This window comes from Anolis carolinensis, unplaced genomic scaffold (assembly GCF_035594765.1).
Source record: "Anolis carolinensis isolate JA03-04 unplaced genomic scaffold, rAnoCar3.1.pri scaffold_11, whole genome shotgun sequence".
Taxonomy (NCBI): domain Eukaryota; kingdom Metazoa; phylum Chordata; class Lepidosauria; order Squamata; family Dactyloidae; genus Anolis; species Anolis carolinensis.
In genome coordinates, this window is record NW_026943822.1 from 25,743,754 (window position 1) to 25,769,112 (window position 25,359).

Genomic DNA, 25,359 nt, shown 5'->3' on the forward strand with positions numbered 1-25,359 from the left:
TTTGAGTCTCAGAGAAAAAGGCCGTGAATTTATTATTAATATTATTACTATTATTATTACTGTTGTTATTAATTACATACATGAAAACAGCAAGACTTGAGAATCCTGAAGAGTGTGTATTTGAATTGTATATTGTCTTGTTTTTACCACTGTTTCGGATTTTTGAGCCTTAAGAGAAAAGGGCAGTGTATTTATTTGTTTACAAATAAACAAATAAATTTGTTTGTTTATATTCCGCCCTACTCGCCCCGAAGGGGACTCAGGGCGGATCACATTGCACACATATAAGGCAAACATAAGACAGAGACAGAGGCAAACACAGGCACGGTCTGGCCTCGAACTCATGATCTCTTGGTCAGAGTGATTTGTTGCAGCTGGCTGCTAACCAGCCTGCGCCACAGCCCGGCCTATTTAATAATTTATTATTATTATTACAATTAATTCCATTAATAAAAATGGCAAGACCTGAGAACTCAATGGAGGTGTGTGTGCATGCCTAGGTCAAGATCTGTGACATGCAGATGCGTGGGACGCCGCGTGACCTGCTCCCGGGGGACCCCATTTGCAGCCCGGTGGCCACGGTGCTGGCAGAGGCCACCGTCCAGCTCATCCGCATCCTCCACCGGACGGACCGCTGGACGCACTGCATCAACAAGAAGATGGCGGAGCGGCTGCACAAGATCAAGTGCTGCCTCAAGGAGGCCTCCTCCTCCTCCGCTGCGGCCACTTCCTCTGTCGCCGCCGGGCAGAAGCTGAAGAAGAGCCGCTCGGTGCAGAGCCGGGAGGAGAGCGAGGCGCGCGAGGAGAAGGAGAAGGAGGCGGAGGAGCAGCAGCGGGGCAAGCACGGCGGCGGGGGCAGCAGTGGGGGCCGCCACGGCCTGGCCGACCTCTCAGAGCCCCAGCTGAAGACCCTCTGCGTGGAGGTCTGGCCCGTGCTGGCCGTCATTGGCGGAGTGGACGGCGGGCTGCGAGTTGGAGGGCGCTGTGTCCATCGCCAGACCGGGCGCCATGCCACGCTGCTGGGCGTGGTCAAGGAAGGCAGCGCCTCCGCCAAGGTCCAGTGGGACGAGGCCGAGATCACCGTCAGGTACTGTCGCGCCTTCGCCTGGAGAATGGCTGTGAAAGGCCGTCCATCGGAGGGAGGGAGGGGGGGGGGGGAGGTTCATGCGCACCGGTGGGAGGCCAATGTAGAGGGAGGGGGCTCCCAACCCACGCACGGGCCCACTTGGGGGAGGGGGCGGCTATTATGCGATGAAATAGTTAACCCGTCAGTTAGCTTCATTCGTGACCGGCTGTTACAAATTGTGGGAGTTGGAGTCCAAAACACCTGGTGGGAGGGAGGGAGGGAGGGAGGGAGGGAGGGCCCAGGCCTGTCCTGACTGCTTGCCCAGAATCAAGAACTACAGTACACATCATTCCATCTGATTTGGGGACAAAGGACTCAAACAGCCACATGTAAGGGTTGTTTATATGTTCCTGGCCAAATCTTTTGGATGATTTCCCACACCTAGTTTGCTTTAACGTATAACTACTTGAAGTCCCGGGCATCGATGGTGTCCAAAATCTCCTCCGTTGCCTTTGCGTCGAGTGTCACCTCCCCGCTCGTCCCCTCATTTCCTGCCCCTCCGTTTGATATTCAGACTGTCGGTGGGTTTGGGTTCGGATTAGCTCTGTGGCGGAAGTCTTGCGCCGGCCTGCGCCGCTTCCTGCGCTTTCCTCTTGTCTCTCCCTCACTCGCTTTCTTCCCGTGTCGTTCTGGTCTTTATTAAAGCTTCCCAACTTTTTGGTCGCCTAGTGACACGCCCCTGTACAACCTGGAGCCCTGCGAGCCCCTGCCCTTCGACGTGGCGCGCTTCCGAGGGCTGACGGCCGCTGTCCTGCTGGACCTCACCTTCCTGACCGGCATCCACGAAGAGCCCGCCAAGCCGGGCCCCAAGCGCCACGAGAAGAAGCACCGGCACGACCCCGAAGACCGGGCCGAGGCGGCTGAGGAAGCGGACGCGCCCGCCGTGGAACCCGTGCCCGGCGTGGAGGAGGGCAGGGGGCACTCGCGGCTCGAGAGCGAGGGCGGGCCCTTCCCCTCGGAGGCCGTCCCCTTGGGTGCGCTGGCGGAGGGGGCGCACCCCAGTGCCGAGGGCAGGCGCAAGGCCCACGAGCACGCCCCCAGGAGCCACGAGGCCGCCGCGCAGTCGGAGATCCGGGCGGTGCAGCTCTCGTACCTCTACCTGGGCGCCATGAAGTCCCTGGGCTCCCTCCTGAGCTGCAGCAAGTACGCCGAGCTGCTGCTGATCCCCAAGGTGCTGGCCGAGAGCGGGCACAACTCGGACTGCGCCAGCTCCCCCGTCGTCCACGAGGAGGCCGAGATGCGGGCCGCCCTGCAGTTCCTCATGCGCCACATGGTCAAGCGGGCCGTCATGCGCTCGCCCATCAAGCGGGCCCTGGGCCTGGCCGACCTGGAGCGCGCACAGGCCATGGTCTACAAGCTGGTCCTCCACGGGATGCTGGAGGAGCAGGGCAGCGGAGGCCGGGCCAAGACAGGTAGGTCGCAGGCTGCCAGGCACTCACACAAGGACACGGGCTTCTCACTCCTTCCGTCCCTCCTTTCCTTCCTTCCTGGTGTCTCAGCCCCATTGTTCTGAACAAGGAGGAGTTGTATGTTTTCCAGGCTGTGTGGCCATGTTCTAGAAGTATTCTCTCCTGACATTTCGCCCACATCTATGGCAGGCATCCTCAGAGGCTGTGTGGCATGGATAAACTAAGCTGGAAGGTTTATATATACCTGTGGGAAGTCCAGAGTGAGGGAAGAACTCTTGTCAGTTGGAGGCCAGCGTGAATGTTGCAGATAATCACCCTAATTTGCATTGAATGGCTACATCTCCTGGCTACTTTCTGCCTTGGGGCATCCTTTGTTAGCTGCCCCTAGTTCCCATGTCTCAGAGTGTTGCTTCTTATTTACTGTTCGGATTTTAGAGTTTTTTTTAATACTGGAAGCCAGATTTTGTTCATTTCCCTTCTGTTGAAGTTGTCCACATGTTTGTGAAAGCCTTTGTGAAACACGAGGAGGAGTTGTTTGAGTGTTTGTAACTCGAACGGGCTGTATGTCCCATCTCCCTCCCTCCCTCCCTCCTCCTCCTTCTCATTGCAGAGGCGGACCCCCAGGCGGAGGAGGGGGAGGGGGCCCCGCAGGCCCAGACACCGGTCACCACCAGCCCCTCGGCCTCCAGCACCACCTCCTTCATGAGCAGCTCCCTGGAGGACACCACCACCGCCACCACCCCCGTCACCGACACCGAGACCGTCCCCGCCTCCGAGTCGCCCGGCGTCCTGCCCCTCAGCCTCCTCCGGTGAGACCCCCGCGCTCAGGAACCACCACTTGGGGGAAATGGTTAGGAATGGTGGGAGGTGTAGTCCAAAACACCAGGACGGAGGGAGGGAGGGAGGGAGGGCCCAACTTGGCCCAGGCTGGTGTGGAGACTGCACGGCTTTACATAGTAGAATAATATAGTATCCTTATTCTGATTTGCCCTCCGATCCTCGTGGCTGGAGGCAGACCACAACGTGCTCCATTCCAATGAGGAAATGCCATTGATAAGCCAAGCGCAACCAGTGTGTTATGTGAGTCGTCCTTGTCCCCCTTCCAGGCAAATGTTCTCCAGCTACCCAACGACGGCCGCCCTCCCTGCGAGGCGGGCGCAGACCCCGCCGGTCTCCTCGCTGCCCACCTCCCCCTCGGACGACGTGGGCCGCCGGCAGTCCCTCACCTCCCCGGACTCCCAGTCCGCGCGGCCCGCCAACCGCACAGGTAGGACCGCCCTGGGGGCGCCCTTGGCCCTCCCGCGTACAGGTAGAAAAGCCCCCTTTGAGCGCCTTTCCTGTGGGCTCTCCCCTTCTGCCCGCAGCTCTGTCGGACCCGAGCAGCCGCCTCTCGACCTCCCCGCCCCCGCCGGCCATCGCGGTCCCCCTCCTGGAAATGGGCTTCTCCCTCCGGCAGATCGCTAAGGCCATGGAGGCCACAGGTAAGGGCAGCGGTTGGTGTCTCGGTACGGAACGGAGGCTCCCACCTGTCTCTCTCTCTCCCGGTAATTCATCAGTCCAGTCTCTGGCTCCCAGGTCAGCAAAGAAGGGCCTTTTCTCCTGTATTCACTTTTTGTAGAAAAACTCGCAAGCAGTCCCGGTACGCGACAGACAGAATTAGCAGACTTTAAAACATAATAATAATAGTGTAGATATATAGGAGTTAATTATTATTATTCTTAATACAGTAGAGTCTCACTTATCCAAGCTAAACGGGCCGGAAGAAGCTTGGATAAGCGAATATCTTGGATAATAAGGAGGGATTAGGGAAAAGCCTATTAAACATCCAATTAGGTTATGACTTTACAAATTAAGCACCAAAACATCATGTTATACAACACATTTGACAGAAAAAGTAGTTCAATAGGCAGTAATATTATGTTGTAATTTAGCACCAAAATATCACGATATATTGAAAACATTGACTATAAAAATGGCTTGGATTATCCAGAGGCTTGGATAAGCGAGGCTTGGGTAAGTGAGACTCTATTGTAATAATGTTGTTATATAAAGCACACACACACACATATATATATGCTATCCACCTCTCCTAATGGTTGGAGGTGGGGAACAACACAGTCAAATCATTATATAAAACATAATAATATAGATATTGGCATTTTTATTAATAATGTTGTGATATATATATATATATATATATATATATATATATATATATATATAAATAAATTGTTACCCATCTTTCCTAACAACTTGAGGAGGGACACAACACAGTCAGAAAATTATATATAACAATAAGAATGGTTGTAACAACAACAACAACAATAATAATGATCAATAAACAATAATGATCTCATAGCACCTTAACGTCCTTCATGTTTACAAGTTTCACTCAGTGCACTTTGCCCAGTCCATTGTATGATTTTATTGCTGTGTTTATCATGTGTTTTATAATGACTGTAATTTTATTTTATGCCTTTTAATCTTATTTGTGTGTTTTTGGTATTTGATACTCTGTATGCTGGTTTTGTATTTGTGAGCCGCCCCGAGTCCCTCTGGGGAGATGGTGGCGGGGTATAAAAATAAAATAATAATAGTAATGTGTGTATGTATATATGTGTGTATATATATATGTATATGTAATGTGTTACCCATCTCTCCTAATGGTGGGTGGTGGGGCACAATGCAGTCGGAATGCGTGAATGAGGTGTGTGGCTTCCCGGTGTCCTGCAGGGGCGAGAGGCGAGGCGGACGCGCAGAACATCACGGTGCTGGCCATGTGGATGATCGAACACCCGGGGACCGAGGAGGAGGAGGAGGAGCCGCGGCCGGAGGAGGAGGCCGGGGCGGACGCGCACCTCCAGGGGGGCTCCGCGGGCCTCTCGGGGGGCAAGTCCGGCGACCAGGGCTTCCTGCAGTCCCCGGGAGACATCCCCTCCGCCGACGCCCCCGAGATGGAGGAAGGCTTCGGAGAAAGGTGGGCGCCGGGGTCCGAGGGCCGGGAGGGACCCCTTCGGGCCCCCTCTCTATGCCGCCGTGTGTGTGTCCCTGGAAACAAGGCTCCTTCTGTGCGCTTTCAGAGATGACAACATGGAGCACAGGGAAAATGCCGCCTCGGGGAGCGGGCCCGCCTCCAGGGGGCGCTCCGCCGTCACCCGGAGGCACAAGTTTGACTTGGCGGCCCGGACGTTGTTGGCGCGCGCAGGTGAGCACGGCCCGGAAGCGCTCCTCCCACACGCCTTTCCCCGTAGATGGATTCATATATATATATTTATATAGAAACATCAGGCATGGGTCAACTTAGGCTCTCCCTGTAGTTGTTCTGGACTCCAACTCCTACAATTCCTATCAGCCGGTCGGGGGTTTAGATTAATCTTTAGATTAATCATTAATCTTTGTAGGTTGATTCATCTGCCCACTCAACAATAGGAGGCTTGGCCATAATTACTTGCACTTTATTGATTATTTTAGCCATGAAACTACCTCTCCCATGTGATGTCTTCCTGCACTTTGGCCCAGATCTGTTTTAGCCTCCCGTTTTTAATATTTTATGCAGTATATTGATTTTTATGATTGTTTTACTGACGTTGATGTCTTTATCGATGTGAAAAATTGGTTTTATTGTTTTATCACTGTTATTGTATTTTTATGTCGGGCATGACCCCATGTAATTATTTATTATTATTATTATTATTATTATTATTATTATTATTGAAGTCCAAAACACCTGGAGGGAGGGCCAAAGTTGGTCCAGGCCTGCCTTAAATGATTAATACGGTTATTTAGAATATGGCCTTGAACCAATAATAATAGTAGTAGTAATTATTATAATTATAATAATGATGTTATTTACTTCTCCAATTTTTTACAGCGATGATTATTTATTTATTTATTTACTTCTTTATGAAGCACAATTGAGTCATTATCTACAGTCTTGACTGTAAACACAGGGTTGTTACCTATAGATTTGGGTAAATGGGTGGCCAGCAGAAGCCTTGGTTTATCGCCAAATGTTTTGGAACCCCAACATGGAGGGAAGGGGGTTGGGACGTGCTGCAAACAAGATAGATATGCTGGATTTCATATCACAAAATCACAAGTCGAACACTTCCCAAGTGTCTAGGACTATGTGATGTATTATTATTATTATTATTATTATTATTATTATTTTATTATGACACAGCAAACTAGATAGATATGCTGGATTTCGTTTCACAAAATCACAAGTCAAACACTTCCCAAGTGTCTAGGACTATGTGATGTATTATTATTATTATTTTATCATGACACAGCAAGCTAGATAGATATGCTGGATTTCGTTTCACAAAATCACAAGTCGAACACTTCCCAAGTGTCTAGGACTATGTGATGTATTATTATTATTATTATTACTACTACTACTATCATCATTATCCCCCAAGCGTCCGTATTATACATACAGTATGGGCCCCCTTCTCCATGCAGCCTTGCCTTGCTCTGCCCCATCACCCGCCTTAGTTGCAGCCAGAACGAACGCCCTCGCTGTGATCTTCCTGCGCAGTAAACCAAGCCTGTGGTTTTCTCCTCTGGTGTAAGCGGGGTTGTACCGCTCCGTACAGGCCCACCGGAACCAGAGCCGGAGGGAAGGGGTCTCCCTGCCGCAGGACCCGGGCGCCTTCTACGACTTCAACCTGGACGAGGAGCTGGAGATCGACCTGGACGACGAGGCCATGGAGGCCATGTTCGGGCAGGACCTGGCCAGTGATAATGACATTCTGGGAATGTGGCTCCCAGAGGTACTGGATTGGCCGACCTGGGTGTGTGTGACGGCGGCCGCCGGGGCGGCTTCGCTTCCTTCTTGTTGCTCTCCAGGACGCGGGCGGGCGGGCGGGCGGGAGGGCGCGCGGGCGGGCGGGCGGGCGGGCAGGCAGCATGGGCATGGCCGTGTTGCTGGGCTAAGGCTTCGCGCAGGCCTGGGCCAACCTGAGCCCTCCCGCCAGGCGTTTGGGCTTCATCTCCCACAGTTCCCAACAGCCTGCCGGTACGGAGGGGTGGAAGGAGGGCCGAAGTTGGCTCATGGAAGGAAGGAAGGAAGGAAGGAAGGGAGGGAATCAGTCCCAAACGGCTCTGTGCGAGGAACATCAACATACCAATCTTGCCACCCCAGAAATGGGGGTGCGACTATTCTGTGACAGAACACAGTTAAGCTGTCTGCTAACTTGCTTCGTGACCGGCTGGCTGGAATTGTGGGAGCTGAAGTCCAAAACATCGGTGGGAGGGCCCAAGTTGGCCCAGGCCCTGCCGTAGTGCTTTCCATCCCCTAACTTCCAAACCTATTTCTATGTTGTGATTTGCAAATGTACGGCAGATGTTCTGCTAACATAAATATAGTTAATTTTGTGAGTTGCATCGGCACTGCGCTTAGCGGATCTGGACCTTTGCCTTTTGGTTCGGGTCATGAGACGTTGGTTGCCGTTCCTTAAGTGCCAAATTGACCCTCAAGTCTCTCTTTTGGGACAGAGGGGATTCCATGTCGAAAGCACATTGCTGCGGAGGATGTTCCTTGTAAACCCGCATGTTGTTTTGATCTGCACAAAATGGCTTCTATAGGTTGCTTAGTATGCTTTGCCCTTAGTTAGATGTGAAGTGTGAGGGCCTGGCTTCATGAGTGTGCAATGAGCACCAAATACGGTATTTGGGTGAGGGTCTTGTCCAAGGCACCGAATACTATAGCCTTTGTCTCCCTGAGCTTCGCAAGGCCCTTTCGCAACGGCGTGGCTTGTTCATTCTGTGTTTTCTGGCTGCGGATGGGACGGGACCCCCCCCCCCCCCGGACTCTCTCCGCCTAACCGTGTGTGTGATTGTTCTTCCGGCAGCACGTTTGCGAGTCAGAGGACCGGGAGGAGGTAGTGGTGTGCGAGCTGTGCGAGTGCAGCGTGGTGAGCTTCAACCAGCACATGAAGAGGCACCACCCGGGCTGCGGGCGCAGCGCCAACCGCCAGGGCTACCGCAGCAACGGCTCCTACGTCGACGGGTGGTTCGGCGGGGAGTGCGGGAGCGGGAACCCCTACTACCTCCTCTGCGGGAGCTGCCGGGAGAAGTACCTGGCCCTCAAGAGCAAGAGCAAGACCTCCGCCTCCGAAAGGTGCCTCTGTGTGTGCGTGCGTGTGCGCGGGGGGGGGAGCACTGTCATGAAGGGGGTTGGACTGGATGGCCCTTGGGGTCCCTTCCAACTCGAGGATTTTTTAATACAGTAGAGTCTCACTTATCCAAGCTAAACGGGCCGGCAGAAGCTTGGATAAGCGAATATCTTGGATAATAAGGAGGGATTAAGGAAAAGCCTATTCAACATCAAAATAGGTTATGATTTGACAAATTAAGCACCAAAACATCATGTTATACAACAAATTTGACAGAAAAAGTAGTTCAATGCACAGTAATGTTATGTTGTAATTACTGTATTTACGAATTTAGCACCAAAATATCACGATATATTGAAAACATTGACTACAAAAATGGCTTGGATTATCCAGAGGCTTGGATAAGTGAGGCTTGGATAAGTGAGACTCTACTGTAAATATAATTATAATAGCAGCAGCAGCAGCAGTAGTAGTACTACTACTACTACTACTAATAATAATAATAGATACAAATACAAACATACAGTAGAGTCTCACTTAACCAAGCTAAACCGGCCGGCAGAAGCTTGGATAAGCGAATATCTTGGTTAATAAGGAGGGATTAAGGAAAAGCCTATTAAACATCAAATTAGATTATGATTTTACAAATTAAGCACCAAAACATCATGTTATACAACAAATTTGACAGAAAAAGTAGTTCAATACGCAGGAATGTTATGTAGTAATTACTGTATTTACAAATTTAGCACCAAAATATCACGATACATTGAAAACATTGACTACAAAAATGCGTTGGATAATCCACAGGCTTGGATAAGTGAGACTCTACTGTATATACATAGAGGGGGCTGGACTGTATGGCCTTGGGGGTCTCTTCTAACTTGAGGATTCCATGATTGGTATAACAACAACAACAACAATAACAATAATAATATATATAAATATAAACATATATTCATAGAAAGTGTTGGGGTCTCTTCCAATCAGGATTCTATGATTGATGTAAATATAATAATATAATAGATATAAATGAAGGTATATATGTGAATATGGGGTTGGACTGGAAGGCCCTTTGGGTCTCTTAGAAATTGGGGATTCGATGATGATGATGATGGCTGGAGTGCCTGATTCTTGTCCTTGTCCTCCTTGCCTCCCCTTCCGCGCAGGTACAAAGGGCAGGCCCCCGACCTGATTGGCAAGCAGGAGAGCGTCTACGAAGGTACTCCTTGGCCCTTTCTCTCTCTCTCTCTCTCTCTCTCTCTCTCTCTCCCCTGCCTCCCTGCGTGGCTCTGCCGGTGGTCGGTCGGCCGGCCAGCCATCCCTGACGGGGCGTGCGCTTCCTTCTCCTGCTCCTAGAGGACTGGGACATGTTGGACGTGGACGAGGAGGAGAAGCTGACCGGGGAGGAGGAGTTTGAGCTGCTGGCCGGGCCCCTCGGCCTCAACGACCGCCGCATCGTCCCCGAGCCGGTCCAGTTCCCGGACAGCGACCCGCTGGGGGCCTCCGTGGCCATGGTCACCGCCACCAACAGCATGGAGGAAACGCTCATGCAGATCGGTGAGCTCCCGTCTTCTCTCTGGACGACGGGAAAGAGCTTTGGGATGGGGTCGGGGGGGCCTTCAGCCGTTTGGGCCCCACCACATCCAGGCACAAGGCTGCAGTCCTCATCGAGGGCTTGGCAGGGAAAAGGCCTTCTCCCATTGGCTGCTCTGCCTGCCTGTCACTCTGTTTATTATTTATTATTACAATAGAGTCTCACTTATCCAAGCCTTGCTTATCCAAGTTTCTGTAGTATCCAAGCCATTTTTGTAGTCAATGTTTTCAATATATCATGATATTTTGGTGTTAAATTCATAAATACAGTAATTACAACATAACATTACTGCGTATTGAACTATTTTTTTCTGTCAAATTTGTTGTATAACATGATGTTTTGGTGCTTAATTTGTAAAATCATAACCTAATTTGATGTTTAATAGGCTTTTCCTTAATCCCTCCTTATTATGCAAGATATTCGCTTATCCAAGCTTCTGCCGGCCCGTTTAGCTTGGATAAGTGAGACTCTACTGTATTTATTTCCACTTTTTGTACCCCGCCCTTCTCCCCGAGGGGACTCAGGGCGGCTTACACAACTGGCAGGATCACTACCAGTATATCATAATACAATAAAATAATAAAATAATTAAAATAGTTAAATAACATAGTAAAATGCAATATATAAAAGATTTAACACAGTGCAACGCCGAATATATATGCCAGTCATCCATCAGACCTTGTGCAAGAGCCTTAATCCAATCCATGTCAGCGCTGAGTTCATTCATTAAACGCTTGTTTAAACGTTTAATGAAACGCTGTTCTCTCCTTCTACCAATTGCCTCTGCCTCTGAGTCCTTCCTTTTTGTTCTTCTCCTGTGAGCATGGAGAGGGACAAGATGTTTGCTGGAAACGAGTTAGATAGCTAGGCCCCGTTTACTTCCCTGTCTTGAGATTCGCTGTCGTTGAGAATCGCCTTCCGATCCTTTCAGGGCGATGTGCCGAGCGGTGGGTGAGGTCCGCTCGGCCGTAACGCTAGCCTTGCCTTGCCTTGCCTTGCCATTCCTTCCCTTCCTTGCCCGCAGGCTGCCAGGGCTCGGTGGATAAAGGCTCCTCGGGCCGCGTGACGCTGGGGGAGCAGGCGGCGGCCCTGGTGAACCCGCACGACCGGCTGGTGGCGCTGCGGAGGGTGACGGCGGCCGCCCAGGTGCTCCTGGCCAGGACCATGGTCATGCGCGCCCTCTCCCTCCTCTCCGTCAGGTGAGTCCGGCTGGCCCTGCACAACGCCAGGCAACTCCGTCTGGAACGCTTTCTGTTCCTGGCTTGGGAGGGTGGTTCCTGCGTGACTGTGCAGTCCTTGCTTTGAAAGGAATGGCGCTACTCCAGGGACTCTGGTCGTTTTTGTGGCTGCCACATATGAGGTGGGATGGGTTGACGCTCGATGATGAGATACTTGTGGAAAAATCAGAGCAAGATGTGCTATAGCAGAGTGTCCCTCCCTCCCTCCCGCCCGCAAAGGCAACATGTTTGCAGTTGAATAAACTCTCTCCATGTTCTTATTATAGATCAATTAGGAAATGACATTTAGGACCCAGGCACAGAAGTCAGTGTTACAAAGTGTAATAGAACCATTGGCTCCTAGACTTGGAAAGGGCCATACATTCCAATCTTTTCCTGCCAGGCAGGAAAAGCACCACCTGATCCCTCTTGACAGATGACAGATGATCCCCCTCTCCAGCCCTCCATCCTTCATTTCTTGCTTGCTTCCTTCCTTCCTTCCTTCCTTCCTTCCTTCCTTCCTTCCTTCCTCCAGCGGATCCAGCTGCAGCCTGGCCGCAGGGCTGGAGTCTCTGGGCCTGACGGACATCCGGACGCTGGTGCGGCTGATGTGCCTGGCCGCCGCCGGCCGCGCGGGCCTCTCCACGGGTCCCTGCTCCTCCTCCTCCTCTTCGTCATCTTCGTCCTCCTCCTCCGCGGAGAGGTCGCGGGGGGCCCTCCACAGCAAGATGAGCAAGCCCATCTCCTGCCTGGCCTACCTCAGCACCGCCGTGGGCTGCCTGGCCTCCAACACGCCCAGCGCCGCCAAGCTCCTCGTCCAGCTCTGCACACAGGTAGCCGCGGAAGGACAGGGCCGCCTCCTCCCCTTCTTGCAGCCCCTCTTAATCTTTAATACTATCGCATGTGAAGCCAGGAGGTCACCCTGAGCCAGGCTGCCCACTGTCAGCCTCTCGACTGACCACATTCATTGCAGCTGGCGGTGTAGCCTGCCCTTGGTTGGCCTCGCCGGCCCCTCTCTGGCCCCTCCGTCTCCTCCTCAAGGCCATTTCTGGCTGTTTCAGAACCTGATCTCGGCGGCCACGGGGGTGAACCTGACCACGGTGGACGACCCCGTGCAGCGCAAGTTCCTTCCCAGCTTCCTGCGCGGGATCGCTGAGGAGAACAAGCTGGTGACGTCCCCCAACTTTGTGGTGACGCAGGCGCTGGTGGCCCTGCTGGCCGACAAGGGGGCCAAGCTGCGCCCCAACTACGACAAGGCCGAGGTCGAGAAGAAAGGTACGGGCCGGGCCGAGGGGACCCTCCCCAGCGGCTCAGGGCAGTGTGTCTGTAGAAGCGCCTTGATGGGGAGGGATTGGATGGTGTCCTTCCAGGCAGAGAGAAGGGGGAGTTGAAGAGGGCCGAAGTTGGATGTGGTTTGGGGCATGTGGAGGTGGGTGGGCAGGTGGACGGGATACTGCATGGCGGCTGCCCGCCCAGCCGGCCCCCCGTCCGCCCGCCCAGCCACCCACCCTCCCTTCCTATGATCCTTCCGCTGTAGGCCCGCTGGAGCTGGCTAACGCACTAGCCGCTTGCTGCCTCTCTTCAAGGTTGTCCTCGCAGCACCGGCAGTGGGCCGCCCAGCAGCTGGTCCGCACCCTGGCTGCGCACGACCGCGACAATAGCCAGAGCGGCCCCCAGACCCTGGCCGACATGGCCGCCGACCTGCGCAGGTGTGCCTCCATCAAGCTGGAGGCCCACCAGAACCGGGTGAGCCCGTTGGACCCTGAAGCCCCCGTCCCCTCCCCAACCATTCATTCCTGCATGGCGGAAGGGGGTGGGCTAGATGGCCCGTGTGCACGCCTCCATCTCAGCCCTAGGGGAGTGGCGGCATATAAGTTTGAATAATAAATAAATAAATAACATCACTCTGACAGGTCACCACGTGCGTGTGGTGCAACAAGAAGGGCCTCTTGGCCACGAGCGGCAACGACGGGACGATCCGGGTGTGGAGCGTCACCAGGAAGCAGTACTCCCTGCAGCAGACCTGCGTCTTCACCAAACTGTACGTGTCCTTGTGGCGGTTTCGTAGGGACACGGGAGCGTCGGGGCCCTTGTTACGATGGTGACGCCGTTCTGTGTGTTTGCAGGGAGGGCGAAGCGGAGGAGAGCAGCCCCGGCTCCCCCGGCGACCCCGGCCTCTCCCTGGCTTGTTGGAGCCCCAGCGGGCGCTTTCTGGCCGGAGCCTTGGAGAAGGTGGTCAACATCTGGCAGGTCAACGGTAGGCACTGGGCCACGTCCCCACAGTTGAGGTCGGTGCTTGTCAGGGAAGCGCCTCTGTTTTTGTCACGCAGTCATTAACACTTGTTGTGTCCCTCCTCCTCCCCCTCCAGGCGGGAAGGGCCTTCTGGACGCGCAGCCACACTGGGTCTCGGCGCTGTGCTGGGCGGAGGAGGGTCCGGCCGCGGCCTGGGCGGGGGAGGCGCCCCCCGAGGCGCTGCTGGTGGGGCGCCTGGACGGCTCCCTCGGCCTCATCGAAGTCCTGGACGCCTCCGCCATGCGGCCCCTGGAGCTGGAGCACTGCTTCCGCAAGGACGGTAGGTGGGCCCGGCCCCCCTTCAGGTCTCCTTCTCTCAGAAGAGGCTTAACGAGGACACGAGTGGAGCAAGCCCGCCCGGCCTCACCCCTCTTGTTCTCCTCTCCGCCTCCTTTTGCGCAGTGTCGGTGACCTGCCTGGCGTGGTTCAGCGAGGACAAGCCTTTCGCGGTGGGCTACTCGGACGGGAAGCTGCTGATCGGGACCAGAGAGGAGCCCCTCGAGAAAGGGGGCATCGTCCTGGTCGACGCCCACAAGGTACCGCTCTCGGGAACCCCTTGTGAACCACCCGCTTCCCGTGGGACAGAGAACACCGGGCATTTGCAGAGCAAGAAGCGCGTGGCGCCCCAGTGATGCCTCTGCTGTGTTTCTCAGGACGGCCTCCTGAGCCTGAAGTGGGACCCGACGGGCCGGATCCTGCTGACCTGCGCCAAGGAGGAGTCGGTCAAGCTCTGGGGCTTCTCCGTGGCCGGAGGCTGGGTCCACTTGCACTCCCTCCCCCACCCGGGCCCGGTGACCGCCGCCGCCTGGTGCAGCCTCCCCGGACGGGCGCCCAAACCACAGCTCTTGCTGGCCACGTGAGTCGGGCTCCTTGGGCTTCCGATTTTGGTGACCGCTACCGTGTTTCCCAGAAAATAAGACAGTGTCTTATATTAATTTTTGCTCCCAAAGATGCACTAGGTCTTATTTTCAGGGGATGTCTTATTTTTCCATGAAGAAGAATTCATATTTATTGTTGAACAAAAAAACGAACATTGATTATATACTGTACGGTAGTTGTCATCACAAACCAGCATAACCAGATAAACTTGAATCCTATCAATAATTTCTTGTTACTACCATTATTTCTATGTACAACAATCTATGGTACGTACATTTACCGATCCTGCATGCTGTAATGTTCTGTTTGGCGGGCATGCTTCCAAACAAAAACTTTGCTAGGTCTTACTTTTGGGGGAGGCCTTATATTTAGCAATTCAGCAAAACCTCTACTAGGTCTTATTTTCTGGGGATGTCTTATTTTAGGGGAAACAGGGTAAGGGAATAGGCATGCGCACTGGTCACTTTGTCCTCTCTCTCGCATTAGTGGGTGCCAGAACGGGCTGCTGTGCGTCTGGATCGTCCCGCAAGATGAACTTTTGCAGCGCCAGTCCGGCCTCAATGGCTCCGAGGGATGGTGGGACGAGGAGGCCACTGGGAAGGTAAATAATCATAATAATAGTTCTGGTAATTGCCGTTCAAAGGGTTTTCTGAGCCCAAAGGAAGCCCTGACGGCGGCTGTTTTGTGTTTGCAGGAGGCCTACAGATGCACCTTCCAGCTGCGGGGACACATCACCCCCGTCCGGACAGTGACCTTCAGCTCGGACGGGCTGACGCTGGTCTCGGGAGGCCTGGGGGGCCTGGTCAACATCTGGTCGCTCCGGGTAGGACATCCATCCACCCATACGTCTGCTGCCCCTTCTTTCCCCCTTCCTCCTCCTTTGACGCCCTCGTATTCCACCAAACGGTGAGCATCTGCTAAGGAAGCCTTGTTGTCTCGTCCTCTCTTTCCTTCCAGGACGGCTCTGTTTTGCAGAGCATAGTGATTGGTCTCGGGTCCGTTCAGGCGGCCGTCTGGATCCCCGATGTCGGGGTCGCCGCTTGCTCTAATCGATCCAAGGTACGCCCTCACCTTTCCTCAGAATGAGATGCGAAACGTGTCCCTGTGTTGCCCTCCCTCCCTCCCTCCCATCCTCTTCTCTTTCTTTCTTTCTTTCCTTCCTTCCTTCCTTCCTTCCTTCCTTCCCTCCCTCCCTCCCTCCCTCCCTCCCTCCCTCCCTCCTTCCTTCCTTACTTGGCTGACTCTCCTGGGCCCGCTTTCCCCCCGCGCAGGACGTGCTGGTCGTCAACTGCACCCCGGACTGGATCTCCTCCAGCCACGTCTTGGCCACCTGCCGGAGCGCCTTGAGGCAGCAGGGCATCGTTGGCCTGAACATGGCTCCCTGCATGAGGGCCTTCCTGGAGCGCCTGCCCATCATGCTCCAGGAGCAGTACGCCTACGAGAAGGTAAGGACGGGCTTGCACTGGGGGGCCTTGGGGGGCCTTTCCAAAGCTGATCTATTAACCATAATAATAATAATTATTATTTAGGGGCTGGATGACCTTCTGTCTGGAGGGCTCTAATTGTGCTTTTCCTTAATGGCAGAAGGGGATTGGATTGGATGACGTTTATATAATAATAATAATAATACCAAGGCCAGATAGCCATTCTGTTGTTGTTGTTGTTGTGGAGAGGCTGCATGGCAGCAAACCTGTTGGCGGTGTGTGCCTTGGGCTGAGTGCCTTCTCCCCCTTCCTCTCTTTCCCTCCTGTAGCCGTACGTGGTGTGTGGGGACCAGCTGGTGCACAGCCCGTACCTGCAGTGCCTGGCCTCGCTGGCGGTGGGGCTGCGGCTGGATCGTCTGCTGTGCCGGGCGCCCGTGGCCCCGCACCTCCTGCAGCACCAGCAGCACCAGCACCATTACCAGCAGCAGCAACAGCAGCAGCAGGGTGGCCTGCCCCCGGAGCCCCCCGCGGCCTGGAGCCCCTCGGAGTGGGCCTGGCTGGAGTGCTTCTCCACCACCGTCAAGGCCGCCGAGGCCCTGGCCAGGGGCACGGCCTTCCCCGAGGGCTTTGCCGTCCCCGACCTGGAGCCTGTCCCCGAGGAGGAGCTCGCCCTCCTGATGGTAAGAAGGGCAGGCCTTCTCAGTTCCCTTGTGAACCGGGAGTTTTCCCGAGAAGCCGGATTAGGTTTGAGAACAGAGGGAGTGAAGAATAGACTTAAGCAGCTGCGCGGGAAAAGGAAGGGGCCTGAGGCTGTTAGAAATGGTGAGAGGGAGGACTGAAGTTGGCTCAGGCCTGCTATCAGTCCGTCTCCCCTCATTCTCTCGCTTTGAAATCTTATGCCGGGCACGGAAGGGACTTGCGAGGGTGTTTTCACGTTCCTCAGTGTGTTATTTCACTTTTTCCTGAAAGGACAACAGCAAGTGGATCAACGGCATGGACGAGCAGATCATGTCCTGGGCGACGTCGCGCCCCGAGGTGAGTGGGGACGGCCCTGGGCCACGGGAGGGAGGGAGGGAGGGAGCGCTCGTTCTTCCTGCGGGAACCCCCTTTTCTGTGGGAATGCGCTTCCTGACTTCCGTTGCCCTTCCTTCCTTCCTCAGGACTGGCACCTCGGGGGGAAGTGCGACGTCTTCCTGTGGGGCGCCGGGCGTCACGGGCAACTGGCCGAGGCCGGGAGGAACGTCCTGGTGCCGCTTCCCGCCCCCTCCTTCTGCCAGGCCCAGCAGGTGAGCAGACCCCCCCCCCCCCCGCGCTGCCTTGTCTTCCTCCCTAACTTCCCTTTTGATAGAACTACACTTGCAAGACGCTGGAAGTTCTAGGAACTGAAATCAAGTTCACAACAACAGTTCGCTGAAGGCAACTGATTTACTCTTTCCACAATCACTGAGTCACAGCGTTTGGCTGTAGTTTGTATTTTTTGGACAGCCCTTTTGTTCTGAAACCCGTCCTTGCGCGGCTTCTTCTTCCCTTGCTTCGTTCAGGTCATTTGTGGCCAGAACTGCACCTTTGTGATCCAGGCGAACGGGACGGTCCTGGCCTGCGGAGAAGGGAGCTACGGCCGCCTGGGCCAAGGCAACTCCGACGACCTCCACGTGCTGACCGTCATCTCCGCACTGCAAGGTGGGCTCTCCGTTGGCTGTTGCCTTTCATGGGGTGTGCTTGGTTTAGCCCAGACATGAGCCAACTTTGGTCTTCTCTCCGGGTGTCTTGGTTTCATTAATTAATCTATTCATTCAGCCCAATTTCCCTTGAGGGAAAGTTCCAGTGACGGGGCCACTGCAGAGAAGGCCCTGTTACATCACAAAGCCTTGGGCCTCCGGCAGGAGTTCTTTGGGCCTCAGGCAGGATCCCTGCAGGGACGCTTGCACGATTGACCACCCAGAGTCCCTGGGTTTCATGGGGTCGCTAGTGATGCTCCTCCCGCCCGCCCGCCCTTCTTCTCCTTCCCGCGTCAGGTTTCGTGGTCACTCAGCTGGTGACGTCCTGCGGCTCGGACGGCCACTCCATGGCCCTGACAGAGAGCGGGGAGGTGTTCAGCTGGGGAGACGGGGATTATGGGAAGCTGGGCCATGGGAACTCAGACCGGCAGCGGCGGCCGCGGCAGATCGAGGCCCTGCAAGGAGAGGAAGTCGTGCAGGTGAGGAGGGGGCGGCGGGAAGGGGTGGAAACGGGGGGAGGGGCTCCCACCACCGCCAGGCTTAGTGCCGGAAACCAAGGTCCATCACAATTGGGCTTTGTGTTGCGATGGAAACAAGGGGGCTATGCTTGTTCTGTGTGCCCCGTCCCCCATGGGTCCGATCCGTTCCCACCGTCCTCAGCAAGGCCTCTGCTTGGTCTCCTCCTTCCGGAAGTGTTGAGGCCCGGTCTCTCCAGGCTCCTTATGGTCCAGTCGGGAACAGGAGGTCTTAAGGGACAGGGACACAGAGAATTGTCTCGAGCCCCTGTTTGGGCGCCAAGTGTTGAGGCCCGGTGCCGCAGGGTATCTCTTTATTTCCCAATCTCCCATCTGCGTCAGGGCTGAGACCTCCTCTTGATCTTCCACCCAGACCTCTCCTCTCCTCCGTATCTGCCCCAAACTCTCTCTCTTTCCCTCCTTCCCTCTCCTTCACCCATTCTTCCGCTGTCTCTTTCTTGTGAGATTTACTCTGCGCAATCTCGCTCCGTCAGATGTCCTGTGGCTTCAAGCACTCGGCCGTGGTGACCGCCGATGGGAAGCTCTTCACCTTCGGGAACGGGGACTACGGCCGGCTGGGCCTGGGCAACACTTCCAACAAGAAGCTCCCGGAGAGAGTGGCCGCGCTGGAGGGATACCAGATCGGAGAGGTCAGCCTCTCTCAGAGCTTCATTCCTTTCCCCCAGGAATTACCCATATGAACTTGAGTCTCATGCACCATCGAACCTCATGCGCACCTCAGTTTACAGAAACCTTGAGACCAAAGAAAGGCCCTGTGTTGTGTAATGGCTGCCTTCCTTTCCTCCGACCAGGTGGCCTGTGGCCTGAACCACACCCTCGTCGTGTCCACGGACGGCTCCATGGTCTGGGCCTTCGGTGACGGAGACTATGGGAAGCTGGGACTGGGGAACTCCACCGCCAAATCCTCGCCACAGGTCAGCCCTCTCTGCTCGTTGGTTTTCGCCTTCCTTTCTTCCTCGTGGTCCCTTTGAAATGCGCACTTAGGGTGGCCAGTGTTCGATCTCAAGGTGGGAAGTGGCAGCTCGTATTTACAGGCTTAGAAAATCATGATACGAGAGCAATGGCATCCAATAGTGGGGCTTGCAGCTTTATGACTTGCAGATGTAGAGGTCAGTTCAGCCCCTGAAACTGCCCGTTCTCCTCCTCATTATCGGGAATGGGCAGTGTAGCCTCAGTGCTGAACTTGGACTGGTGGTTGTTGTTGTTATTGATTACGCAAGGTTTATTTCCTGGTTACAGCAACCTGTTTTGGCACGTAATGGTGATGATGATGATGATGATTGCTGTCCTGTTCTTAGAAAGTAGACATTTTGTGCGGAATCGGGATTAAGAAAGTGGCCTGCGGGACCCAGTTTTCGGTGGCGCTGACCAAGGACGGCCACGTCTACACCTTTGGGCAAGGTGAGCGGGCGCCCTTGGGGTCCTAGGAGTGGAAGGGACCCTGAAGGCCATCCAGCCCAACCCGCTTCTTTCTGCCAGGCAAGGAGGCACAATCCAAGCCCTCCTGACAAGTGGCCGTCCAGCCCCTGCTTGGGAAGAATAAGAGAACCATAGAATCATAGACATGGGTGGGCCTCAAGGGGCCGTCCACCACAACTGCCTTCTGCCAGGCAAGAACAGATGGCCATCTAGTCCCTGCTTTCATAAGAATACTACTACTAATAATAGTATGCTAGACCCCTGGGGCCATCCAGTCCAGCCCCCCCTGCCATTGAGGCGACACCATCCCCTCCCTCCCTGCAGATGGCCATTCCGCTTCTGGCTAAAGGCCCCTGGAGAACACCGACTCTACCACATTCCTAGGCAGTGGCAGGAGCGTAATATGCCACCAGGTATCTGGCCTCCTGCTCTGACAGGGCTCCCTTCCTCCTCCTCCTCCTCTCGTTCCAGACCGGCTGATCGGCTTGCCCGAAGGCCGGGCGCGCAACCACAACCGGCCGCAGCAGGTCCCGGCCTTGTCGGGCGTCTTTGTGGAAGACATTGCCGTGGGCGCGGAGCACACGCTGGCGCTCTCCGCCTCGGGGGACGTCTACGCCTGGGGCAGCAACTCCGAAGGGCAGGTGCGTGTGGGACGCAGGTGGGGGGCTGGAAACTGACCCTGGGCTTTAGCGGGAAGCCCGTCCCATCCCCCCTCCTTCCCTTTGCCTTTGCAGCTGGGCCTGGGCCACACCAACCACGTCCGGGAGCCCACCCTCGTCACCTCCCTGCAAGGCAAGAGCGTGCGGCAGATCTCGGCCGGCCGGTGCCACAGCGCCGCATGGAGCTCCCCGCCCGTCCCCCCGCGAGCGCCAGGTATGGCCAGGCTTCCCAAGCCCCTGGGACGGTGCGTGTCTCGGAAACCAAGCATCAGCCGGTGCCTCTCAAACGCCACTGCATGGTGCGCAGTTTGGCACAAGGCCTGCGCCACAAAGGGGGCCTACCTGCCTGCAGGGGCGCGTGGGCCGTGTCCCCCATAAGTGTTTCCAGAAAAGGGAGAGGCGGGGCATCCGTGGGGCGCCTCCAGGCCCAGGCTTTGCACATTTTGTTCCATTCCTGGGAGGGAGGGGAAGGGGAGAGGCTGGACTCACTCCCACCCCCCAGGAAGAGCACTGCTTGGCCGCCCTGAGCCGGACCCCGGCGCCTGACCCCCCCCCCTTTGCCTCCCCGCGGACAGGGGTGTCGGTGCCGCTGCAGCTGGGCCTGCCGGACGCGGTGCCGCCGCAGTTCGGGGCCCTGAAGGAGGTGAGTCCTCACACGGTGCGGGCCCGGCTGCGCCTGCTGTACCACTTCTCGGACCTCATGTACTCCTCCTGGCGCCTCCTCAACCTCAGCCCCAACAACCAGGTAGGATGTGACGCTTACGTTGGGGCTCAGCAAGGGGCTGGGGGTGTCTCGGAGGGCAAGGGGGATGATGGGCTTCCCGCCGAGGAGTCTGTGTGTGATCAGGGAGAATTGCAGGCCCTGGATCAGAGAAGCCCAGGCAGTTGAAGATGCGACAGAGCATGCTTTGGATTCCAGTGTCCGTTCCTTAGCACCAGGGGAAAGAAAGGTCTATTTTTCTTGGGAATCGGTCTTCAGCTGATGGGGAGTTTTCCTGTGATATGAGATTAGGTCTCCAGATAGAGGGAGTGAAGGATAGATTAATTAGGCGTTTAGAGAGACTCTGTGGGAAGTCTTGAAACCAAGTGTGTGAGGCATGATGTCATGGTTTCCTGGTGTCACATAGTTATAATAATATCGCCCATCTCATGTTGCAGGTAATCCTATTATTATTGGGCGGGGTGGGGCACAAGGTGGGGCTGCAGTGCCTCCACCCCCAAGGAGGGCCAGGGGGCGTGGGCGGGGTCGTGGCCCTGATTTGCATGGCTCCTCCCCTCCCCTCCCTCCAGAGCAGCACCTCCCACTACAACGCGGGGACGTGGGGCATCGTCCAGGGGCAGCTGCGCCCGCTCCTGGCGCCCAGGGTCTACACGCTGCCCATGGTGCGCTCCATCGGGAAGACCATGGTGCAGGGCAAGAACTACGGGCCCCAGATCACCGTCAAGAGGATCTCCACCAGGTCAGCCGCCTGCCCCTCCCTCCCTTGGGCCCCTTTCCGGGAAAGAAAGCAGGGAGGGAGGGGGGGCCCTTGTGCCCCCCTGACGCCGGCCCCGCTCCCTCCCCTCCCCCCCTCGCAGAGGCCGCAAGTGCAAGCCCATCTTCGTGCAGATCGCCAGGCAAGTGGTCAAGCTCAACGCCTCGGACCTGCGCCTCCCGTCCCGTGCCTGGAAGGTCAAGCTGGTCGGGGAGGGGGCCGACGACGCCGGGGGGGTCTTCGACGACACCATCACCGAAATGTGCCAGGTACGCGTCGGGCCTCAGGCGGGGCGCAGAGAGGCAGCCCATCCCTATGTTTTATTGCTGCGTTTTAACTTTGTCGTATTAATGGTTTGATTTTAATCGTAGGTTTTAATTTTTCATTCATGTGTTTTCGGTATTTGATGTTTTTGTATGTGTACTCGTTATGCATTTGTAAGCCGCCCTGAGTCCCTGCGGGGAGATAGAGGCGGGGGTACAAGAATAAAACTATTATTATTATTATTATTATTATAAAGCCAATGTATTTGTATCATTATGACCCAAATGAGCCAGGTGCCAGGTCTGACGTCATATGAGACTATGACCATATTGTGCCCCAACTCCAAACCATAGCAGGTAACAAATCAAATATCGCTATTACTGAAATGTGCCAGGTCTTGTGTTGTATGTGACTATGGCCATGTTGGTGTCCCACATCAAGCCGAAGGGAGAGGCGGGTAACCAATCAAATGTCCTATTATTATAGGAGCCCCGGTGGCGAAGTGCGTTAAAGCACTGAGCTGGGGACCGAAATGTCCCAGGTTCAAATCCTGGGAGCAGCGGAAGTGGCCGCTGTTAGCTCCAGCTCCTGCCAACCTAGCAGTTCGAAAACATGCCAATGTGAATAGATCAATAGGTACTGCTCCGGCGGGAAGGTAACGGCACTCCATGCAGTCATGCCAGTGGCCACATGACCTTGGAGGAGTCTACGGACAACGCCGGCTCTTTGGCTTAGAAATGGAGATGAGCCCCAATCCCCAGAGTTGGACATGACTGGACTTAACGTCAGGGGAAAACCTTTACCTTTACCTTTTATTATTATTATCATGACTACTCCTGCTAGTACTACACTGCAGGGTGTGTCAACCTCTTTTCTTCTCATTCCAAACAAAGGAACTCGAGACCGGGGTGGTCGACCTGCTCATCCCGTCCCCAAACGCCTCGGCCGAAGTCGGCTACAACAGGGACAGGTAACTGCTCTCACCGTGTTGCTTGGACTAGTTGATGCTCTTGGTGTGTTACTCATTGTTACGGGATCAGTGGAGTTGTCGTTTTCCAAGGCAGCCTTTCTTTTGCCGCCTTTGCCCAAAGAGTGCTCGGTGCCATTGGGAGTCCGGGGATGCTCAGCAGCGCGGCTCCCTCCCTCCCTGGCAGGTTCCTCTTCAACCCGTCGGCCTTCCTGGAGGAGCACCTGCTGCAGTTCAAGTTCCTGGGGGTGCTGATGGGGGTGGCGGTGCGCACCAAGAAGCCCCTGGACCTGCACCTGGCCCCCCTGGTCTGGAAGCAGCTCTGCTGCATCCCGCTGGCCCTGGAGGACCTGGAGGAGGTGGACCTGCTCTACGTCCAGACCCTCAACAGCATTCTTCACATTGAAGACGGCGGCATCACCGAGGAGAACTTCCACGAGGTGCGCAACACACACACCCCACCCCCCGCGATGCCCCAGACCCTTTGCAGCCAGGCCCGGTCACTCCCTCGCTCCCTTCCTTCCAGATGATCCCCCTGGACTCCTTCGTGGGGCAGAGCGCCGACGGGAAAATGGTGCCCATCATCCCCGGAGGGAACAGCATCCCGCTCACCTTCTCCAACCGCAAGGAGTACGTCGAGAGGGCCATCGAGTACCGGCTCCACGAAATGGACCGGCAGGTGAGGGTCACGCAGAAGGCAAAGGGACAGGGAGCGGTCTGACACTTCCCAAGTCTGTCACAAGTCTGACACTTCCCAAGCATTTAAGACGGTGTGATATATTATCATCATCATCATTATTGAGGCAGGATGGCCATCTGTCAGGGGTGCTTTGCTTGTGCTTTTGGTACACAAAGGTAGAAGGAGGTTTGACTAAATAGCCCAAGGGTTTTTTTCCAACCCTCTTTATTATTTTTATTATGATTATGATGAATATAGACATTGAGGCTGTATTTGTTCCCGTTTTGTTCTTTTACTTCAAAATAATATATGTGCAGTGTGCATGGGAATTTGTTCATCGTTTTTAAAAAACTATAGTCCGGCCCACCAGTGGTCTGCAGGACCGTGAACTGGCCCCCCGTTTAAAAAGTTTGGGGACCCCTTCTGTGGAGTCATGGGAGATGTAGTTTGCTATGGCCGTGAGCCTTCTCTGCCAAAGGATGGGGTGCCTCACCACACTACAAATCCCATTAAATTAGAGGTGACGCCCGTCCAGAGAAGCCCCAGGCGCAGCTCCTTTACGTTTGGTTCAGCACTAAGGTTACGCTATCTCGCCAATCTAATGCTCATCCTATTTATTTATTTATTAGCTACATTTATATGCCGCCCTTCTCACCCCGAAGGGGACTCAGAGCAGCTTACAAATTAAATTTACATACAATATTATATTATTAGCATAGTACAATACTGGTAATAAATTACTATATTGTACTGTATCAATATATTGTAATATTATTAGTAATATTACATATAATATATAATTAATATTATATTGTATTATTAGTATTATATTGTATTACAATACAATCCTAGTTGTGGGAAGGCCATGTAGCCAAAAAAGGCGAACGTTAGATGCGAGTAAATACAGCAATGCTGCCCTTCTTCAGCTTTTAGAGATACTTATATAAAGTGTGCCTTTGGGATTGAAAACTTTGGGAAAGACCCTCAGAGTGTAATGGAGCGGCATTTCGTAGTGGGGGCCCCGTGCTGTCCTACGGGGAGCCTTGTTTCCGAAGACGGGGGGGGGGGGGGGGAGGCCGCCCTTTGACCCCGTGTCCCCCTCCCCTTCCTTAGGTGGCGGCGGTGCGCGAGGGCATGTCGTGGATCGTGCCGGTGCCGCTGCTGTCACTGCTGACGGCCCGGCAGCTGGAGCAGATGGTGTGCGGGATGCCCGAGATCTCGGTGGAGGTGCTGAAGAAGGTGGTGCGCTACCGGGAGGTGGACGAGGCCCACGCGCTGGTGCAGTGGTTCTGGCGCACGCTGGAGGAGTTCTCCAACGAGGAGCGCGTCCTCTTCATGCGCTTTGTCTCCGGGCGCTCACGCCTCCCCGCCAACACCGCTGACATCTCCCAGCGCTTCCAGATCATGAAGGTCGATCGGGTGAGTCGGGCGGGTGGGCGCTGCCGGGAGGGCCGGGGCTTGCCCAAGCCAGGGACGCTGGGAGCGGCAGTCACACACACCCATTCAGCAGGAACAAGGAGCTGCAACTCCCGTTTAGGTCTTTAAAGGTTTTGGGGTTTTAACTGCTTAGTTTGAAGACTT

At 54.9% G+C, this 25,359-nt stretch overlaps 1 protein-coding gene across 9 annotated transcripts in view; it reads left to right on the top strand.

The window, feature by feature from the left end:
• herc1 (HECT and RLD domain containing E3 ubiquitin protein ligase family member 1) overlaps nt 1-25,359 on the top strand; it is a 61,297-nt gene that overhangs the window by 34,628 nt on the left and 1,310 nt on the right. For 5 of the 9 annotated variants that reach the window (XM_062963285.1, XM_062963287.1, XM_062963292.1 and 2 more), the window contains 41 exons: nt 501-1,087; nt 1,772-2,538; nt 3,146-3,344; nt 3,642-3,802; nt 3,900-4,016; nt 5,269-5,512; nt 5,595-5,740; nt 7,111-7,331; nt 8,391-8,659; nt 9,821-9,873; nt 10,011-10,211; nt 11,273-11,447; nt 12,001-12,298; nt 12,527-12,740; nt 13,003-13,211; nt 13,379-13,506; nt 13,592-13,722; nt 13,835-14,038; nt 14,161-14,294; nt 14,412-14,614; nt 15,124-15,238; nt 15,332-15,460; nt 15,595-15,696; nt 15,909-16,082; nt 16,391-16,741; nt 17,031-17,096; nt 17,222-17,347; nt 17,603-17,741; nt 18,077-18,258; nt 18,789-18,944; nt 19,107-19,229; nt 19,614-19,716; nt 20,206-20,375; nt 20,469-20,607; nt 20,969-21,138; nt 21,684-21,853; nt 21,972-22,137; nt 23,026-23,102; nt 23,287-23,539; nt 23,626-23,778; nt 24,892-25,197. In XM_062963285.1, the coding sequence (XP_062819355.1) occupies nt 501-1,087; nt 1,772-2,538; nt 3,146-3,344; nt 3,642-3,802; nt 3,900-4,016; nt 5,269-5,512; nt 5,595-5,740; nt 7,111-7,331; nt 8,391-8,659; nt 9,821-9,873; nt 10,011-10,211; nt 11,273-11,447; nt 12,001-12,298; nt 12,527-12,740; nt 13,003-13,211; nt 13,379-13,506; nt 13,592-13,722; nt 13,835-14,038; nt 14,161-14,294; nt 14,412-14,614; nt 15,124-15,238; nt 15,332-15,460; nt 15,595-15,696; nt 15,909-16,082; nt 16,391-16,741; nt 17,031-17,096; nt 17,222-17,347; nt 17,603-17,741; nt 18,077-18,258; nt 18,789-18,944; nt 19,107-19,229; nt 19,614-19,716; nt 20,206-20,375; nt 20,469-20,607; nt 20,969-21,138; nt 21,684-21,853; nt 21,972-22,137; nt 23,026-23,102; nt 23,287-23,539; nt 23,626-23,778; nt 24,892-25,197 (8,031 nt within the window). The remainder of the gene's footprint in view (nt 1-500; nt 1,088-1,771; nt 2,539-3,145; nt 3,345-3,641; nt 3,803-3,899; nt 4,017-5,268; nt 5,513-5,594; nt 5,741-7,110; nt 7,332-8,390; nt 8,660-9,820; nt 9,874-10,010; nt 10,212-11,272; nt 11,448-12,000; nt 12,299-12,526; nt 12,741-13,002; nt 13,212-13,378; nt 13,507-13,591; nt 13,723-13,834; nt 14,039-14,160; nt 14,295-14,411; nt 14,615-15,123; nt 15,239-15,331; nt 15,461-15,594; nt 15,697-15,908; nt 16,083-16,390; nt 16,742-17,030; nt 17,097-17,221; nt 17,348-17,602; nt 17,742-18,076; nt 18,259-18,788; nt 18,945-19,106; nt 19,230-19,613; nt 19,717-20,205; nt 20,376-20,468; nt 20,608-20,968; nt 21,139-21,683; nt 21,854-21,971; nt 22,138-23,025; nt 23,103-23,286; nt 23,540-23,625; nt 23,779-24,891; nt 25,198-25,359) is intronic. The other 4 variants (XM_062963288.1, XM_062963293.1, XM_062963289.1 and 1 more) reach the window with 3 other exon arrangements.